At 42.4% G+C, this 21461-nt stretch overlaps 1 protein-coding gene across 1 annotated transcript in view; it reads left to right on the forward strand.

Annotated features, from left to right (window-relative positions):
- Nucleotides 1–632: 632 nt before the first annotated feature.
- Kmo (kynurenine 3-monooxygenase (kynurenine 3-hydroxylase)) overlaps nt 633–21461 on the forward strand; it is a 28661-nt gene continuing 7832 nt past the window's right edge. The window contains exons 1-9 of the mRNA NM_133809.1: nt 633–713; nt 5949–6018; nt 6327–6424; nt 7540–7629; nt 11998–12046; nt 15553–15640; nt 17592–17757; nt 19005–19076; nt 20027–20148. Of these exons, the coding sequence (NP_598570.1) occupies nt 660–713; nt 5949–6018; nt 6327–6424; nt 7540–7629; nt 11998–12046; nt 15553–15640; nt 17592–17757; nt 19005–19076; nt 20027–20148 (809 nt within the window). The 5' untranslated portion in view covers nt 633–659. The remainder of the gene's footprint in view (nt 714–5948; nt 6019–6326; nt 6425–7539; nt 7630–11997; nt 12047–15552; nt 15641–17591; nt 17758–19004; nt 19077–20026; nt 20149–21461) is intronic.

The raw sequence follows: 21461 nt of genomic DNA on the forward strand, positions 1-21461 counted from the left end.
CCTCAAACCACACATTTGAGTAGAGATGCAGGGTGTTCACCATCTTGCCCATGGCAAAGCATGAGCTAGATTCTAAAGTCCTAGGCAAGAAAAAAACAAACAAAGCAAAACTCTGGTCAGTCTAGTTACACCTCTAGAAATCCTACTCAGGAGATTATTATGACAGCAGAGAATGTTTCCCAGCAGAGACAGTTAAGGCAACAAGCCCACAAAGTCCTTTCAGGTCAAATTCGTGGTTGTTCTCAGTAACAGCAGGAATTAGCTATGAATTCAGGTCATCTCCCTCTGAGAAAGGGAAGACGCTTCAGAACCCCAGATAACACAAGTTTCATTCAAAGCCACATTTCGAATGAAAACGAAACTGACACACACCACAGAAGGAGAAGAAGAAAAGCCCCGAGGATGCTATTTAAACAGAAAAGGTGTCTCATATGAGACTGGGTTTTTGAAATTTTGGTTATCGCGGTGAATTGTCTCCGAGAGCCAAGCTGATTAGACTTTGAGCTTCTAGTGAGTTAAACACTTATCAGAGGAAGTGAGCTTTGACCAAACCTTGCTTCTGGCTCACAAAGGCTCTGGACTTCTGGCAATAAAAAGATCGCAAAACATCAGCATGTAGGACAGAGAGTTCCGACCTGAACAGAGGTGTTCTGGAAGCTATGGCATCGTCTGATACTCAGGGGAAAAGAGTGGCTGTTATTGGCGGTGGTTTGGTGAGACTGCCCAGGCGTTTACTGCTCTTTGGGCATTTATTTTTATTATTATTATCTCACTAATGATTTTTTTATTGTGTGTGGGTTGTTGATTCTGATAGTTAAACCTTTTAAGGTTTAAATATATTTGCTATAAATATGGTATTGCTTTTCACTACAGTTATTAATACACACTGATCGCTGACATTTCTATGAATACCATGTCCAGTACTGATTATGTCTCTCTACCCTTCCACACTCTTCCGTCTCCCACATCTCCTCAGTCTCTCTTAAAATTTTAGGTCTTCTTTCTTCTTCTTCTCTCCCTCTCTTACCTCTCCCCACCCCATGTATGTGTGTGTGTGTGTGTGTGTGTGTGTGTGTGCGCGCGCGCGCGCGCGCGCGAGTAATTTCCATACGTGACAGAAAATATGCAGAACTTGTCTTATGTATTTATATCTCACTTATCCCAATGTCCTCCAAATCCACTCATTCTTACTGAGATGACCTAAGACACATTTTTGTTTTTAAATAACAGGATTTCATTCTTCTTTACCGCCAAACACTACTCCATTGTGTGTGTGTGTACCATATTTTCTTCATTCGTTCATTCACCAGCAGCCATCACGGCAATAAATATGGGTAACAGCATTTGTTTTAAATTATTCCTTCCAGGAACTGTATTTGATATCCACTAAATACACGAGTGTCTATTTTATCATTTTGATTTAGCATCCCCTAAAAGACAAAACAGATTTCACTTTATTTTGCTTCCAAACATGACTTTTCTTTAAAACAGGAATGTATCTCAGGTCATTATAATAAAAAAGTTTTGTCCCACTCTGGTTAATAAGCCCAGTACTCTCTACTCAGAAGAAAAGGGTCAAGACACATGAAATTAAAAAACAAAAACAAAAACAAAAACAAACAAACAAAAAAACCCTATTAGATACTCACTAGCTATTCTGATAAGTGGGAAGTAACACACTTGCCCACCCAAATTACTTGGCTGCTCCATTGACAGGGTAGTGAGTGGGTCCCTTACTTCTTATGCGAGCAGGTAAGGTCACAAGGCTGTCACTCAGACCTAGCAAGAGGTGAGATGGTATTGAGAGGAGTGTGTATGTGTGTCGTATTTTCTTAGCCAAAGCTAGCTCCCTTAAAACAAGCAAGTAAGCAAATAACAAAAGCGTACATTTTTTTCTCTCAATAGAACTTCAGTATTCTAAAACTGGTTCCAATTAATTGAAATCATCACAGATGCTCTTTAAAATTAAGAAGAGAACCTCTCTACAATCCGGTCACACCGCTTCTCGGGAAAATGAATATAGCAGATCCTTTATTATTATCTGATTCTAGAGAAGCAGGTATGGTTGCCCACATCTGTAATGCTAGCACTCAGCAGGACAGGGTAGTGGAGTGAGGTTGAAGTTTACCTGGAATACACAGTAAGAGCCTAAGAGCCCATGTCTCAGCAAGGCCAAGCAAAACAGAGCACTCAGGAAGAGCATCGTGTACTGTGGGTGTCAGGCCTCAGGCCAGCCTTTGCCCTAACTCTCTCCTATCAAATTATTGAACAAAATGAGAATGTATGCATTGCTACCTGTATTGTTTAAGGTACTATGGATAAAGGAGTGAGCCTTCTGGGGAGGAGAAGGGCAATGGAGGAGGAAACAAGAGAGGGGAGTCAGCAGTGAGCTATCAGAGCAACCCAAACACAGCATTGCTACGAGAGGACAAGAGGATCTTGGCAGTTTCTGTTTGTAGGCCAGTCAAGGACAGCCCTCCGATGGAGGGATGGGACCCACCACCTCCACTGGATGGGAAACAGACTTGGTCAGAGCCTATAACATCTTAGAACATCAGGGAAGAAGAGTGGATTTTGTTCAAAGTTGTGTTATGCTTAAAGGCCTTGGGGGAGGGGGGTGGATTTTAGTAAGAAGGAAGACTATGATTTTGAAAGATCCTACATGCTGGGCATGGTAGTGTACGCTGGTAATCACATCACCGGGATCCTACGTGCTGGGCATGGTAGTGTACGCTGGTAATCACATCACCGGGATCCTACGTGCTGGGCATGGTAGTGTATGCTGGTAATCACATCACCGGGATCCTACGTGCTGGGCATGGTAGTGTATGCTGGTAATCACATCACCGGGATCCTACGTGCTGGGCATGGTAGTGTATGCTGGTAATCACATCACCGGGAGGCTGAGGACGGATGGAAGTTCCAGACAAGTCTGGGCTTTATAACAAGTCTCTGTCTACAAACAAACAAACAAACAAACATCCTCAGGCTTTTTATAGAGAACATCTAGAGAAATTGGGGAGAGCCAAGACACTGGCTCTAGAAAGCTGCTGTACATCCATGCTACTCAAGAGTAGCAGCAATGATGGAAGGGAACAAATCTACCTGATTTTAGAAGATGCAAAAGTCTGTCCATTTTCCATAGATTTCTCCCCAAATAACACTCAAACAGTACTTTCACAGTGGAGTTGTTTCCTACACGTGCCCTGAAGCTGCTCAGCTTTCCTTACTGCAAATTTTTTTTTCCCCCGACGGCGGATTTCAAATTCAAAAATGCTGAAAAGTTGGTTTCAAGTGTTATTGCTGCTCAGCAACCTTTCAGAGATCTTTCTACCCAGGAGCCAATGCTAACTCATCATAGAGAGCAAGTACACCCCAGAGGCACAGGAGTGTCCGCTGCCACCCAGAGGCTCAGCAAACCCTACTTTCCACAGTTTCCCTCCTCTTGGGCTAAAGCTAGATCCTGAGTGTTTGATCTCAACTCTTCTGCCTTTTTTGCATTTTTCACACAGAGATCTCTACATTATTCTCCACCTGGATGTTCCTAACACCCAAATCAGGAACTCCCACTTTCCCTGAAGGAAACATTTTGACCCATAAAACCCCACAAAACTCATGCAATCTCAGGTCTTTACAGTGTGTCATTTGGGCCAAGTGTATAGTTTCTGTAAATATTCCTGATATATACATGGAGAGGACTTACTGTTTGTCTTCCTTGGTGCTCTGATTTTATTAATACTAAAGTAAATCTCAATTCAGTTTTTGCTGACATTTTAAATCACTGTTTGCAAATGAATGAATTTCTTTTGTGATGTTTTCATAGTATGATAGTATGTATTTCATTATGCTTCCTTCTCATTCCTCCTTCAGATAGTGAGTGCCCTCCCTGTCCTCCCTCATATATATATACCATTACCCTGCTGGGTCCCCTCCCCCTTTAGACTTCTTCCTCCCCTCTCAAGTTGCTTTCCTCCTTTAATCGCCACCATGTTTAAATCTGCATTTCATATATGAGAGGAAGCATGCTGTTTGTCTTCATGATTCTGCTTACTCCACCTGATACAATCACCTCCGATGCCACCTACTTTCCTATAAATGTTATCACTTCACTGTTTTCCAGCTAAATAAAACTCCGTTGTGTAGATGTACCTCATTTTCTTTTTCTTCTTGTAGTTACTCTCTCTTCACCCTTTCTAATTGCCCTCCCTCCTCCCTCCTCCCTCCTCCCTCCTCCCTCCTCCCTCCTCCCTCCTCCCTCCTCCCTCCTCCCTCCTCCCTCCTCCCTCCTCCCTCCTCCCTCCTCCCTCCTCCCTCCTCCCTCCTCCCTCCTCCCTTTCAGTTTGGTTTTGTAACCCATTTAGTCCAGGTCCTCTGTGTGCCCGTCCATTTTGCTTCCCACTCTTTCTGCCCTGAGATTTCTCCCTGTCATTCCATCCCGAGGACATCCTAACAGCACGTGGTATGGACTCTGGTGGGCTGTGGAAGTCTGTCTTCCTTTGTTCAGGAGATCAAGGGACACGTTGATGTTTCTGTGAACCCTCCTCCATCTTTTAAGGTTTTACATGGGCTTGGTTTCATCAAAGAAGTTTTAACTCTATGCCTTCTGCCTATATCTCTCTAACAGTCTTAGTGGGTTTTTTGAAGTACTTCACAGGACCCAGTCTTGCCTACATGTAAAACACGTATCCTACACAGGTCATCTGTTACCTGCTTACTATTAGGCCCTTGGTGCAGTGCTTTAAAACATGTGCAGCGTTAGTTCCTAAATGTCCACATCTCTGTGGGAGGGCGCCCTCACCAAGTCGTCCTTACTGTGCCCAGGCGTCTAATCCTGCCCAGTTTCTTCCTTCCTTCATTCTCTCCCTGTGGTCAGGAATCCAGTTGTGCCTTAAGAGAGCTGTGGGAGGCTTGGAATGGCTTACACATTATATTTCCATGTTATCTTCTTGTCTTCTTAGCCACTTTGCCACCTAACAGTGGAAGATGACACTGACAGTCTTTCCAAATTATGCACTTTCTACAGCAGCTGAGAGGAGATACGTTCAAGGTGCAAAGCCTGCATCCCAAGCCATAGGACCAGCTCTGGCAGCGGAATACATAGTCTGTGTTTCCATTTAGCTTCATTTGAGCCTCAATTACATGAGTTACATTTGTAACTCACTCTTTGTTTATATTATTGCTAAAAAGTTCATGTTGTTGCATTTCCTTGCATAAATATTCTAGAACTTAATCATCCATTCCTTTGTAATCATCATTTAGAATGCTTAAAGAATAAGTTCTTTTTAATTGGATGATGAAAAAGTCTTCTCTAAACATTCTAACATCTGTTCCCTCATTTGCATGTATAGAGTCTTCTCCTGAGTATATGTCATGATGTGAATATTTAAGTTGACATAATAATCACAAGAATAAGCGATCTGGCAATTCATGTTTTCTGGTTCATGATGATTTCATGAACCAAGAAGCAGAACGAATTCTCTTTTGTCCAGAGCAACAAGGGTTATGTCTTTCTCTCCTTTGCCTTGAGGAAAGACAAATGTGCAAATAAACACAGAATGTGAGGAACTTTTAAGGAGAAACACAAGCAAATTAGGAAGCTGTCCCATGTCTGAGTTACACTGGGGTGACAACAATGATGCTCCTTAAAATATCTCAGACACCTAAGGAGAAGGCACGGGTCTTCAGCTCCCGACCTTAGAACCCTCCACTCAGGACATCCTTTTCCCCCCAGATCTTAGGGTCAACTTTTATCTAGGCAATGGACCATACCATGGAAGCAGACCTCAGCCCTCCACTGACTTGTGCGAGACTCTGTGCCTAGCGTAGCCAGTGAGACCCACGTATACTACACTGCTTGTTGTCTGTACCAAATATTGCGTTTTCTACCAAAATGTCTATGTATGTACAGAACCAAATGAAAATATGAAAAATATGGTTTTGATTTCTAGGTTGGAGCACTGAATGCCTGCTTTCTTGCAAAGAGGAATTTTCAAGTTGATGTGTACGAAGCTAGGGAAGGTAAGTTGGTCGTAGAAAACAAGAGAAAAGTTTCTTATTCCTTGATCTGTTTCTCTAGATTTTCTGAATAAAAGACAAATGTTTTGATTAAAAAAAAATTTAAGAGATAACTATTAGAATGTTTTTAAAACTTCAGTGATCTAAATTTAATCAAATACCAATATACACTTGACATCTTTCTATCCATGAGTTAATGAGTCTTGCAGTTTGATTCTGAATTGAGCGGTTGCTCAAATGCAAGGACTTGCTCACTCCTTAGCGTCATTTAAGCAACTGTGTGCACCACGGCATCTGTTTCCTGTTTTTAGATATTCGCGTGGCTAAATCTGCACGTGGAAGGAGCATTAACTTGGCCCTTTCTTATAGAGGACGGCAGGCCTTGAAAGCCATTGGTCTGGAAGATCAGGTACATTGTTGATGCAGTTTTCTTTCTTTAAAAAATGTGTGTGTGTGTGTGTGTGTGTGTGTGTGTGTGTGTGTGTGTGTGTGCATGTGTGTGCATTTGTGTGTGTGTATGTGTGTGTGTGTGTGCATTTGTGTGTGTATGTGTGTGTGTATGTGTGCATGTGTATTTGTGTGTGTGTGTGTATGTGTTTGTGTGTGCGCATGCATGTGTGTGTGTTTGTGTTTGTGCATGTGTGTGTATGTGTGTGCACTTGTGTGTGCATGTGTATTCGTGTGTGTGTATGTGTGTGTTTGTGTGTTTGTGTGTGTGTATGTGTGTGTGTGTGTGTGTGCATGCATGTGTGTGATGTAGCCCTGTGTGTCCATGTTGATGCCAATGACGACACATGAAAATTCATCCTGCAAAGGCTTGGAAAGTTGCAAATTTGACAAGCTAGTAAACCTTTAACATATGGTGGGTGTAAAAACTGGAGACCCGTGGATAGGGCTGGATACAGACATGATGCTACAATCCCATCTGACGTCATGCCTGATCCTGGGCTCTTATAGGAAGGCAGATCTCTGATTGGATGGGTAAGAGTGCTTTAGATCCTTTCAGTTACAATGATGAAACACTCTGATCAAAAGTAAATCTGCAGAGGAAAAGGTCCATCGCATCTTACAGGTTCCAGCCCATCATCACCAAGGGAAGTCAGAAAAAGAACTGGAAGGCAGGGCTGCTTGCTATTTCATGCAATATTACCTGTGACCAGGGCATACACATCCCAGGAGACGTATCAGAAAGCATGGAGGATTGCAATTTCTCCCCTCACAGTGACCCTTCCCGTAGTCATAAGAAAATCCTTTGGCCCCCAACTCGGTCCCCTCTAACACCTAGCCACACCCTGTAGTCTGTGATATCTGGTTGAAACCAGATAGACATTCCTTTTCTTCCAAGTTAGGGAAACTCTGACACACTCAGGAGTGAGGTTTTCACAGAGCGACTTTCCAACCACATCGAGCTTCCCGAGTCCCATTAAATGCTTTATCTGATAAATCACATTTAATTTCACATCTATTTAATTCTCTGGATGGTATGTCACGCTAGTGGAACTAGCTATTCCTGGTTCTTCTCAGATCGTTTCCAAAGGTGTGCCCATGAAAGCCAGAATGATCCACTCTCTTTCGGGAAAGAAGTCTGCAATTCCCTATGGGAACAAGTCACAGGTAGGTTTACATTGGACACAGTGGGATTATGCAACAATTCTGAGCCGGATGCCTGCAATGTGCCTCTTGCATGATAACCCCTCCTCTCTTCCCTTGTACTAACTCGGGTACCTCAAGCCTTGGTCTAGACACTAGTTACCTACTTAGCTCCTAGTTGATGCTCAAGCCAGGACCCAGCCAACATCACCGTGACAAAAACTGGGCTACTGCTATTAATCTCACCAGACCATTTCTTGTTCTGCGCATGGCTCCTGCTGCCCAGCTGTTTGGGATGCCGTCTGTCTCCAACTTTCTTTTCAATTAGAGAAAATTACCATGTTATTTGTTGTTGAGTATCATGTACAAGGACAACTCTGGAGCATTCTGTGCTGCAGTTGCCTTCCCCTAAATGACCCTCTTGCCCTGGGTTTGCTTATAATAGACTGTATAGAATGAATGAGAAATGTTTTCAATGCTTTATAATTCCTAAAACGATAGAGGCCAGAGGGTGATGTTGTTTTTGAAAGCAAATCCATTATCTTGCTCTGTGTTTTTCGTGCTGACATTCATAACTGGAAGAAAATATATTTACATCTAATTATACCCTCTGAGTTTATTTCTCTGAGAGAGAATGAAGGCTCCAAATATCCACGGCAGAGAGGGGGGTTCCCAGTTTGCTTTATTTTTATGGAGCCTTATGAATCACAGAGCTCAAGTAAGGTCCATATTCTCCTGAAGGACAAGGGACAGTCAAGGACAAGGGTTTCTGGGAAGAGGCATCAGCAGAATAAGACAAGGGGAACTTCGTTGTGTGGTATGGACAGGAAATGGGAAAGTGGTTTGGAGAAAAGGGGGAAGTTGTAGTTTACAAGAAGGCTACAGAGGAAGTTTGAAACACTTTGTAGGGATCTTAAATCAGTAGCAAATCAGAATTAACCTAATCAAATGGATGAAAACTGGGTGAGACTTCATTTCTAAGACTTAAATCTGAAATGCAAAGTCTATTCAGAGGTTTGGAGGAGAGAAGATGTATGTTCATTGGAGCATAGCAGAATCTTTAGAGTTATTGAACTTGAATCCAGCTGCCATACTTCATAGAAAAGGAAACAGCCCACAGACTCCTGTGAGATTTATCAAGGCAAAAGTAAGGCAGCTTCTTTCCCAATGGTGTGACCAGGAAACCAGGCAGCACTGCCTATAGCCAACCCCATTGCTATCTGATTCACAATCTCATCTCACTTTTCCTTTGCATTACCATGGAGCATCCTGAGGAGGCTGAGCCATACAACTGAGCTCATGCCAGAGTGAATCACCTATCAGTAAACAAAGGCATTCTAATAGTACTTCAAATACTAGAGAAACTAGATAAAGAGAGTGACTGGGACCAGAGGCCACGAGGCTTTCTTGATCCCCCAAGAGGGAGCAGGTGTGTGTGGGAGTTCCAATTTTAGAGCTTTCACTACAAAAGGGAGGAAGTGGTCCCTTCCCCACCTCCACTGCTATTTCTCAATTCTTACAAACTGGGTGACTGGTAAGTTTACAGCCATGCTAGTCAGTCCTTCAGTGTCTGCGTGATTGCATTGACATCCGTTGTGTTTTAGTTAAACAAAAAGGCCACCTTGCCTTTTAAGAACTACATCAAGTTGCTTTGACCCACTCAATTGCTCTGCCTGAGGAAATCCAGTCATCCTTGGGACACCAAGACTTCTACACATCTTCAGGGAGACAGGCTTCTTTTGGCCTCTGCAGGCTCTCTGCACCTGGGTCCCTCTCACCCCGTATTGGCTAGCTGCCACTAAGATCCAGATGTGAAAGCCACCACTTCCTCAGCCTTTATGCATGCAATGTCTTCAAAAGAACATGCACTGGATCTGGGAAGAGGACTTAGAGAGTAAGAGCGCTTGCTGAGCAAGCATGAGGCCCTGAGTTCAATTCCCTAGCATCTAGTCTGGAGAGACAGCTCAGCGGATAAGAGCACTTACTACTGTTCCAGAGGGTCTGAGTTCAAGTACCAGCTCTCACATTGGGAAGCTCATAACCACCTGTAACTCCAGCTTTGGGGAGGCCACACCCTCTTCTGACCTCCACGGGTCCCTGTATTCACACACAAACACACATACACACACACACACACACACACACAGAGAGAGAGAGAGAGAGAGAGAGAGAGAGAGAGAGAGAGAAATAAAAACACACCCTCAATAACCCAGCACCCACATAAAAAGCCAGGCACAGGCACACCTATTCCTGCAATCCCAGTGCTATGGGGTGCAGTGACAGGAGAATCACCAGGACTAGCTGACTGCTAACCTGGCTCCAGGTTCATTGAAAGCCAGTCTCAGAGGAATAAGGCAGAGAACGACAAGGCAGGACACTCAATGATTTCCATACCCATCTCACTCAACATTACACACAAAGACACAAAAAAAGGAACAGAGAGTGACAAGGAGACAAAGTGAGAGAGGGAAAAAGGGATAGAGGATGAGTCTACTGAAGAGCTCTGTGCCATGGAGGAAGCATTTTGCACAAGATACACAGTTTGGATATGCATGACATGAAAACCTGACTCCCCAAATCCTTCCTGGTCCTTCATCCTCTAGCTGTTTGCCTCTTGGCTCTTTCCCCCACACCACGTACAGATATCCCCTGGCTTTTGTACATTTCCCTCTCCCTCCCAGCCTGCCCTGGTAACTGTCACGATACTGTGTAATACACAGAGGTGGGTGGACAAAGCTGTGGTCACACTCCTATGCTTCTGTGTTCCCATGCTCCCTTACTGCGAAGCAGTCTCCTTTGAAGGCACCGTGTTGTGTTTGAAGTGGTCTGTGCTAAAACTATTGCATTACCAATCTCCGTCTTATCCTTGTGGGTTTTTTTTTCCACAGTGGCCTCTAGGGATTAGCCTTTTAGAATGGACGTTGCAGGCTTGTACTGTGGCAGGAACAATACCAGCTTTTGCTTCTGGGGCAATGCCACCCAAACAGCTAAAATAGACAGGATGGAGAAGTTCTGGTGGCCCTATTGGATGGATCTGTTCTACTGATTCCCATGGCACAAAAAGCCCTATAACTAGCATGCGAAGGCTCTTTTCCCCACATTGACTTAAACAAAGCTTTACAATTGGAATATTTCTTATCATCCTTTATAATGTTTCCTTGATGTGCCGGGAGTGGAGTCTGGGGCCTCGCTCATGCTGACAAGCCTTGCACACTCTGAACACACACACACTAAATTAGCTAGTCCTAACAGCAAGCACCTCCTCAGCCACTGTCACTGTGTGATGACTGAGCCATCTTTGTACCAAGTTTAGATTTGATTGTTAAGGTCAAGTTTCTACTTCAGAATGAGAGGAAGAGCCACAAGTTAGCACTTTTGTGTTGAAAACTCTGGGGTCTTCTCTAATTTGGAAAAATGATATGCTTTAAACAGTTAAACAATGAATTCATTCTGACCCCATCTGTGTCTGTTCCTTTGGCTTGATTTGTGAAGACAGGGCTTCTCTGTGTAGCCCTGGCTGTCCTGGAACTCACTCTGTAGGTCAGGCTGACCTCATATGCATAGAGATCTGCCTGGCTGTGCCTCCCAAGTGCTGGGATTAAAGGAGTGGGCCACCACTACTCCAAATTCACTCTAACTCATAAGACTGAATTGCGACACTCAGGGTCCATGATGTATATTTTAAAAAGATAAATATTTAAACCTAACTTTTTATGACTTTACTGGTGTGGAGGTGAATACAACAACCCCAGATTTATTATTGTGCATTAGTCTTTATTTTACTGGATTTTTGGTTCTGCTTTTAAACCAAACTAAAAATAAAACATTTTAACTGATGCTTAAAGCATTATGGTCCCTAGACATAGCATATGCATTGCATTAAAGGACAGTCAACCTGCTACAATTTACCACAATGTCTGAAATAGCCAACATAAGTCATATTGAGAGGCTGTCCTCACCCAACCCCAACCCATGTTACCGTCACACACAGTTTTCTCTGAAATAAAGGCCTTGGAAGTAGATAGTTTTAAAAGTGCATTTGCTATGATGTTATTAGTAGCAAAACAATGTAGCCACCATATTTAGGGAGCTCTGATGGAAATATGCAATTTACAATGTTGTTAAAATTATGCTAATGAAACTAATATTTTCACTGTATGAGAAGGTTTAATTTTTACAGTATGAAAATTTGAGAACACCTAAGATAAAATGTTAGATATTATATTAAGAATATTTGATTAAAGTTGTTCACTATTATCATCATTATTACCATACTACTTAGCTAAATGGTTCTAAAATTAGTTTACAACCATCAGCTAAATAGTGAATATTTCTTCTTGCTGAGTATCTTAGAGTTACATTTGCCCACTGTCTTACTTGTTTTTCTTGCAGTATATCCTTTCAATAAGCAGAGAAAACTTAAACAAGGACCTGCTGACTGGTAAGCCTAACCCTTTTGTTCACCAGGTTGGGTAAAGCCCTTAAAAATATTCGGGTTGTCACATGACTTACTAGGGTTTGGTTGCTGTTCCTTTTTATGGGTTATAAAAAGTAAACTCGTGTACAGTACAGGGCCCTTGAAAAGTAGCAGTAAGATTGTCACAGAGTCTCTGTCTCATCACTTATCTAAGTGACAATAATTCAGTCCCTAGATATTGTAATTGTATCACTCTGTTCAGTCAAGCACTCACAGTCCAGTGGGCCAAGAGACATAAGCTGACAGCTTGCCAGGTGCTCTGGTGCTCTATCAGATGTGCATATCAGGGAGAGAAGATGTGTAGGCTTAGAGGTTACAGCCTCGAGGGCATTGCCATAGCCCCTGAATGCCAAACCAAGGCCTGGGGCAAAGTTAGGAAGCTGTGTGGTGAAGGGGAAGGCAGACTCATGTCTCAAGGAGACCAAACAGGTTATATAGAGGATACTGAGAAAGAGGAAGATGCAAGATCTCAAGTTCTAGCTTTCAAGTTTTGTTCTCTGAGTAACTGGAGAGGACCAACCACCCATAAACAGAAAGCTAACCGGCTGTTTAAGTACATCTGTAGTTTAGGGAACCAGCGCCCCACACCCTTGATAACCTCTCACCCCCCTGAACCTTTCACTCCTCATTAAACTGAACAGTTAGTTATACCAGCTCAGAGATTATTCTGAACAGTCTCACTATGAGCAGAATGTAACCCTCACAATCCCTACTATCTTTTATTTTTAATTTTAAACACTTCTTTTGCTTTTGAGATCATATAATGACATCATTTCTCTCTTCCCTTTCCTCACTTCAAAACTTTCCAGGTACCTAGCTGCTCCTTACCCCCTCTCAAATACATGGTCTCTCTTGTCATTGATTGTTGTTGCAGGCATGTGTGTGTGTGTACACATACATATATATTCCTAAATATAACCTTTCAGTCTGCTTAATGCTATTTGTGTGTGTTTTTAGAGCTGACCATTTGGTGTTAGACAACCATGTGGTATACTCCTCCCTGGGAAAGACAATTGACTCCTCCCGTTCCTGGCATTCCTTAGTCGCCTACAGTCCTCTCTGCATAGGGTTGAGGCCCCATAGGCTTTCCCCCATCCACTTTGTTGCAGGTCCTTGCTCAGCTCATGCTTAGGCAGGCATGTAGTGAGTCTTTATGGGTGTAGCTTCTGGCAGCAGGAGACCCAGACTCACAGCAAACTCTCTGAGCCTGTGGCTCTCACAATCCCCCCAACCCCCTTCCATGAAGCTCCCCGAGCCTCACATGCAGGAATGTTTTCTATATGTACACTTTCGGATGGCTCCACAGCTCTGTGTTTTGATTGGTTATGGTTTTCTGTAATGATCTCCATCTGTTGCAGAGACAAGTCTCCTTGATGAGGAGTGAGAACTACACTATCTTGGGTATAAGGAAGTATCTTGTTAGTTTAGTAGAGTGCAGGTTGTAGGTTCTCGTCCAGATCTATGACTTCTCTAGCCCTGGGTAGTTGACTTGGTTGTCAGTACGGAGCTTGGTTTCCCTTTTGTTGTGCTTCTACTGCCTTCATAACCAACCCTTCTTGATTCATCCTAGAAGCCTTTGAGTTCTCAGAAAGTTCGATGTCCCACAGAATTAATTACATCTCCAGTTATATTTGGAACTATATTTTAGTTAGATGATGGATGGAGCGGGACCAGTTTATTACACACATCCCTGTTGGTCTTTAGAAAGATAAACACCAAGCAGTTTCTAGGAATAGCAATGTAGCAGATCTGTTCAACAACCTCTGAAGTTACTAAGATAGTGACGATAGCAAGTCGGTACTGAAGCACCAGGCACGGGAAGCGAGTGGTTCACAAGCACCGACTTCCACAGTGCTCTCAAAAACTGTGTGAGGTGGGAATTGAGTTTATCTCAGCTTTACAAATAGCAAAATGACAGCTTAGAGATCTTAGATCTCGCTGACATAAGTGGTAGAATCTACACTTGAGCTTCAGTCTATTTATTCCAAAGGCTTTGCTCTTTAATGACTCAATTTCTGATTTTAATATTATATATGAAATACATGCTAACACTAAAGAGCTGAAATATTTTTAAAAAAAAAAAGGTACAGTCTTGGTAGACATGACAGACATTCCCACACTTTTTCTCTAGGGATCTGCTTCTTCACGGGCTCTAAATTAATAAAGGTGTGTGTGTGTGTGTGTGTGTGTGTGTGTGTGTGTGTGTGTGTAATCCCTGACCTAAGCATTGTTTGGCATATAAAACTCTTCATTTCTTTGCAAGGCATGAAACACATGATCCACCCATTCCATATATTTGATCAATTATAAATACTTACTTTTCTCGAACTAAATCACCCCCCCCCCCTTATGCAAGCATTGCAGTTAAAGTCATTCTCAGATACATCTACTTTTCATGGACAATGGTTTCCCGGCTTATTTATTCGTTCAGTATTAACAATAAGGAAAACATAGATTAGTATGGTTGGGACATTCAATAACTCCTATATCAAGACACTTGTAAAGATCTTTTTCTAAAAGTAATTTTCAAGTTTCTTAGGTAGTGTTCTTCCCAGTGACCCTCCTAAGGTTGCATGTCCAGTTTGGGACCACAACTGCCAGCCGCGTGTGTAATATTCTAATTATATGGAAATGGCTTTATGTAACCTGGTATTTAAAAACGTTAATTAAAAAAAGGATACCCTAACTGTATCAGATAAACTCTAATTTCAGCAGCAATGAGATAAAAAGGATTTATTTCTTTTTAATTCCTTTTTGCTCCTGAGACACAGGCTTACTATGTAGCTGAGGCTGACCTTGAACTCATTACCTTCCTGCTTTAGCCTCCTGAGTGATGTCATCACAGGCATACACAACCACACCAAGGTCTGCTGGTTTTCTAGTTTCTCAGTGTTCATCTGTTGTACTTATAATACCATGAATCAGGAGCCGAGGGGAGAGAGAGACACACATAGCAGACATTCGTAGTGGTTGAACATTTCTAGTCAAAAATCAAGCTTTAAAGGCAGCTTTTATAATAATATATGTGACTACTATTTCTTTTCAAAGGCACAAACAGTCACTAGGGTGCAGGAGTTTGGTGGATTTTTTAAAAAGTGACAACAGCAGTTCTCTGTTTGTCTATATTATTAAAAATTATACTAGACTACCCACAAAACAGTTGTCCAGTTACCATTTTAACAAATTCAGGTTAAGTGAAATAAAAGTATCTTCTCTGGCATGGTAGTTACACACTCGGAAGCCCAGCGCTCAGGTGGTAGAGCCGGGGATTGTAAACTCAAGACTAGCCTGGGGTACACACAGTGAGTTCACAATGGTGCTACTAAGACCCTGTTGCAAATAAACAAATCAGTAAACTAACTAAACAGCGTCTCTGATTACTGTTCAGGGGAAATGACCATCGTTTCCATGTGGTTATGTGAAGCCACAGTTGCACCTCGGTTCTGTTTACCTTCTGTTTCCTCCCTCAGCCGTGGAGTCCTATGCCAATGCGAAGGTGCACTTTGGCCACAAGCTGTCGAAATGCATTCCGGAGGAAGGGGTACTCACAGTGCTCGGGTAATTGCTCTTCAGGATTTTGACTTCAGAGGGCAAGGGTAGGAATGGAGAACTCTGCTCATAAACTTTGTTCTCTGGCTCTTTTGGAAGCTTTAAACAATTACTGAAGTGAAAATTCAAATAGTTTTCACAACCACGGAGTTTTTGTTTGACAATAATCGCGGATACTTTCTGAATACCCAGACCTGGTAATTTTTCTTCGTTTCCATGCTCCAGCTACCATTCTCTGTTCAGACTTTCTCCTCTTTGGAAATCGGTGTCCCTACCCTGCCTTGTGTCTCCTGTCCTCTTACGTAGTGGGATTTCCTTGCCCGTGCTCGGTCAGTTCTAGGTCCTCTAATGTCCCACTTTCAGAATGCCATGCATCCAGTCAACAGTTACACCATCATTTGTAAATTCACACGCTAGCGTTATCATGTACATCCAGGCCTTTTTCTCATCCTCTGTCTCAGCAAGTGCCTGATCAGTGATGTCCCAATGACGGAACAGTGGCATTATCTCAAATTCATAGATGCCTTGCTCATCTCTATTGTCTTCCCTGGTGCTCTTGCAGCATAGTCACGGTCGCTTAAGGTGCACCCTCCCCTGCTTCCACTCATTAAATCTGTGCGTTGTCACCAGCGTATCTTTCTTCTCCTGGTTCTACAGTCTCTTTCTTCTTCCTGGGGCATAATTGTGTCGAGCCCTTGTCGCTGCATATGTGGGCTACTGCCATTCTCTCCTGTGCGTCCCCTTTTCCATTTCAAACTAAACAGTCAGTTTCCTGAAACTGCCATTTATCCATCGTCATCTTTCTAGTGGAAGAAAATCTTTCTAATGGAAGAAATCATTTTCTCCTTTTGCCAGAACCAGGAATTTAAACTTTTGCCTTTATCTCCAAAATGGTCCTTCCCTCCTCCCCCTTTGCCTTCTATGTATTGCATAGTTAACCTTCCTTATATACGGACTCTTTTTTCTTTTTTTGCTTTCTTTTTTTTTTTTTTTTTTTTGGTTTTTTTGTTTTGTTTTGTTTTGTTGTTTTTTGTTTGTTTGTTTGTTTGTTTTTGTTTTTCGAGACAGTGTTTCTCTGTAGAGCCCTGGCTGTTCTGGAACTCACTTTGTAGACCAGGCTGGCCTCGAACTCATAAATCCGCCTGCCTCTGCCTCCTGAGTGCTGAGATTAAAGGCATGTACCACCACGCCCAGCTATATACAGACTCTTGAATCACTGGTACAACCAGCCTCAGATCAGAAGTATCCAAAACAGAGATTTGCATCTCTAAGAAAGCACAAAATAAAATTTCTCCGTGTTGATCACGCACAGGCTTTTTCTCTTGTCCTTGTTCCTTAAAGATGAGCACACAGCATTTCTAGAGAGAAGTTGAAGCATCCAAGAAGGTGTGTGTAGGACATCTGCCAATGCTGTGCTGTTTTACATAAGGAGCTTGAGTGTCTGCAGATAGGGATATTCTGGAACCAGTCTTAGAGGTCAACAGGAGACCAGTGTGTTCTGTTCTTACGCTCACTGTCTGGTGTCCTTTACTGAAGCTGAGCCTGTTTCCTGGAGCAAACCCTGCTCACATCTCTGCAGATGCTCAGGAGTTAGTTCATTTGCATACTTGGACTTACAGATGTGCTTGCCGGTACACTCTGGGACAGCTTTCCCCTTCTCTCTATATTTCCATTCTTCAGCTCTCACTTCCGGAGAGCACATTTGCCTTAGTAACAGGGTAGATGGACATTATTCTCATTTTCAAAAGCAAGGCCATGTCTGGGACAAGCATTTTCATCTTCATCTTAAATCTGTTCTTTCAAGTTAGATAAAGTCCGGCTTCAAGTTAGATGTGTAAAAGTGAGTTTTTGGAGTTACCTCTAGAGTTTGCTTTTTACATCTACATGGAAATATGTTACTGGTTTTGCTAGTTTTTTTTTGTTTGTTTTATTTTGTTTGATGTTTCATTCTGTTTTTCAGACCTGACAAGGTTCCCCGAGATGTCACATGTGACCTTGTTGTAGGGTGTGATGGAGCCTATTCAACTGTCAGAGCCCACCTCATGAAGAAGCCCCGCTTTGATTACACTCAGCAATATATCCCTCATGGATACATGGAGTTGACAATTCCACCTAAGAATGGGGAGGTATCAAACACTATTGCATATGCCAGCAAGATTTTGCTGACAGGACCCTGATATAGCTCTCTCTTGTGAGGCTGTGGCCAGTGCCTGGCAAATACAGAAGTGGATGCTCACAGTCATCTATTGGATGGAACACAGGGCCCTTAATGAAGGAGCTAGAGAAAGTACCCAAGGAGCTAAAGGGGTCTGCAACCCTATAGGAGGATCAACAATATGAACAAACCAGTAACCCCCAGAACTGTGTCTCTAGTTGCATATGTAGCAGAGGATGGCCTAGCCAGCCAGCAATGAGAGGAGACTCGGCCCCTTGTCTTGAGAAGATCATATGCCCCAGTACAGGGGAGTGCCAGGACCAGGAAGCAGGAGTGAGTGGGTTGGGGAGTAGGGCGGTGGGGGGAGGGTATAGGGGACTTTTGGGATAGCATTTGAAATGTAAATGAAGAAAATATCTAGTTAAAAAAAAAAAAGAAAAAGAATGAAGTTCTGCCATTTGCAGGAAAATGGCCACAACTAGAACTAATCATATTGAGTGGAGTAAGCTACTTTAAGAAAAATAGCACAAGTTTCTCTTATATGTAGTTCCTAAATTCTATATAGCCAAATACAGTCACATGTGATAGTAGAAAAGGACCAGTCTAGGAGAGCAAAGAGAATTAGCAGGTTGGGAAGGAGGAGGAAGGGGCAGGTACATGCTCAAACTGTAATATTTATCTGTTTGAAAATGTTCTTATATAACTTAGTCTCATGTACAGTGAATATATAAATTCAAACTACTGTTTCAAAAGCATCTCAATAAAAATTAGAGAGCTCACAGAAAAAAAAAAGAATGGGGAAGCATAAATTGCCCAATCTATAAAAGCACTAAGGGCAAAGCAATTGCATAGAATCCCACATACATATGCATCTAGCCACATGTATGTTTTATATGCATATATTTTATGTACATGGACATACATATGTATACTGCATATGTATGTAAATATGCATGCATATTTATATGCGTAGAAAGACAGGGTGAAAGAGAAAGAATATCTCATTATAGTATGCTCTCCAGTCTTGGAATAAATGGTTATGAAAAGCTTGCCTAAGGATGGAACCCAAAGTATTTTCTAAGACAGTGCCTACTTCATTCAGTAACACACATGCAATGTACCATATCTATGGAGTTGGTCTAGAATGCTGCAGAGGAAGGTGCAAAGCAGCGGGAGAGCTGAGCTACGTTAATCGAACCTGTGCTCTTTGCCCTGCAGTACGCCATGGAACCTAACTGTCTTCACATTTGGCCTAGAAATGCCTATATGATGATCGCCCTTCCAAACATGGTAATGTACAAATTCTTATAGGATATGTATATGTGTATATATATATATGTATGTGTGTATGTGTGTATTGTTTATATATATATTTTATATATAATATATAATGTTTATATATAAAATATTTATATATAATATTTTATATAATATATAATGTTTATATATAAAATATTTATATATATATAATATTTTTATCACCTACTTTTGCATTGGACATTTATGTACCTAGTTGATCTCATACTTAATATATTTAATGATTATGTCTTTGAAGTTTTGGGCTTCTGAGGAAGAACTAGAAGCAAGTTAAATGTTTACTTTGGAAAGAAGACTGTACTTATGTGAATAATGAAGAGCCCATATCTATGGTGCTGTCATCTGCATTAGAAGCAGTTTAGGAGCAAGCGGGCACAGCAAAGACAAAAGAGATTTAGGTTATGTATCAGAAAGAAATTCCAGTTTTTAAGGTGTGTGGGAAATTGGGGTGTACATGCAAGTGTGTGTGTGCGTGTGTGTGTGTGTGTGTGTGTGTGTGTGTGTGTGTGTGTGTGTTCTTTCGTTTGTCTCTAGGGTCTTTCCTTATATAGCCAGCTTGCTGTGTGTTCTCTGGTAGTCTTTTTCTTCCTGTGACTGTCTATCACAGGATCAATATGTCTTAAGAGGAAGAAAACAAGGAGGGGGAAAAAACCCACATTGACCAATCTAAGCAATCTAAGGACTGCAGTATTTACTTGGTGAACATGGAAGGTTTTCAGGGTAGCAATTCTCCAGGTGACCCAGGAGGCAAGGAGCACCTCTGAGACACAGCGGCTCTTTCCTCCAGGGAAAAGTGACAAAGCTGAGTTGAAAATTCCCCTCTAGGACATCTTAGTCCCAGCAAGAGCCCTGTGGTTTAGCGGTCCACCCTTAGTGCCAACATCACAGGTATGTGTTTTCTCTCACCCTGTTCCTCTCCTCAGGACAAATCTTTCACATGCACCTTGTTCATGCCCTTTGAGGAGTTTGAAAGACTTCCAACGCGCAGCGATGTGCTGGACTTCTTCCAGAAGAACTTTCCAGATGCTATCCCTCTGATGGGAGAGTAAGTCTTTATGTGAAAGTGCACTGTTAATTTCTTTGGTTCGAGTTGTTCAAATTCAAACAAAACTATTTCGATTTTTCTCAAAAAAAAAAAATCTAAAACGCACTGGCTGGAAGCCAGCGTTAGAGCAAAGTCTAAGTGGGCTCTCTGTTGTTCTGGGTTCCAGACTCACAAGTGAGTGAGTGAATTAGCTCCCAAGTTCCTGGCTGCAACTACCATCACACTGAGGATTTGGGTTCTACACATGAATTTGGGACCCATGAGCAATCAGGCTAAAGAGGAACAGGAGTTGGTTTTGTTTCTGAGTAGCCTAAGCCGACTTGGCACCAAGAGTCCTTCCTCGGCCTTTGATTCTGAGAACACATGTGCCACCAGGCCTGGTTTACAGTAATATTGCAAACTCCCTTCTGCCTCATATTTCCCAGCTTGGACCTTTGATGCCTAGGCCAAGGTGCCTTTCTGATAGTGGAGGTACAGAATCTACAGCTAACTGTGTAAAAGGGAAAGTGTGACCCTGACCCATAGCAGGACTTAAAAACTGCCAGGTGGGGTGGTTCAAATGTTCATGTGCCCACACATATGCACATCTTCCTGGAGGTGAAAGGTTAAGCCTGGCTGTCTTCCACCAGTATTATGGTTCTCCACCATAGTTTTGAAGATTGGGTCTGTGATAGAACCGGAAGCTTGTCTATGAAGTAGACTAGCTTGTCGGCAAGATGAATACCTTGAGTTTGATGAATAGGCAATCTAGACAAGCACTAGTCAAATATTGTTCTTGGGCGCGCTGGACTGGCCAGCAGTAATGACGCTGCAACAGGATCCTTCTGCACACGTTTATTGGGAGAGCTTGATTGCAGAGGCGAAGAGACCCCAAGCCCAGAACTGGTGCTGCTTATATAGGTCTAGGAGAGGTGTGTCTCACACCCAGATTGGTTATGCACTACGCCTCATTTGCATGATCCTCATCTGATTGGCTACTCTCTCTCTCTGTACCTCACAGAGCCTCATTATCATACCTCATTTGCATGTCTCACATCTGATTGGTTATACTCTCAAAGCCTCATTATCATGCCTGGGCCAGGCAGTGTCTTTGCAAAAAACTTTACTGCATATGTACACATTGGTTGTTTGTCCAAACTTATGCGTGGTGGCCAGCAGTAGTCAGTGCCACTCTGCAACGGCACATGTGGCTTCCCACATATTGTATTGGTGATTGAAACATATTTCAAGTAAAAGTAGCTTATGAATCTTTTCCACAACTTACTGACACACATTTTGGTTGTAACGCAGTGAATAAATGCCCAAAATCTGGC

This window comes from Mus musculus, chromosome 1 (genome assembly GCF_000001635.26).
Source record: "Mus musculus strain C57BL/6J chromosome 1, GRCm38.p6 C57BL/6J".
In the NCBI taxonomy this organism is placed as follows: domain Eukaryota; kingdom Metazoa; phylum Chordata; class Mammalia; order Rodentia; family Muridae; genus Mus; species Mus musculus.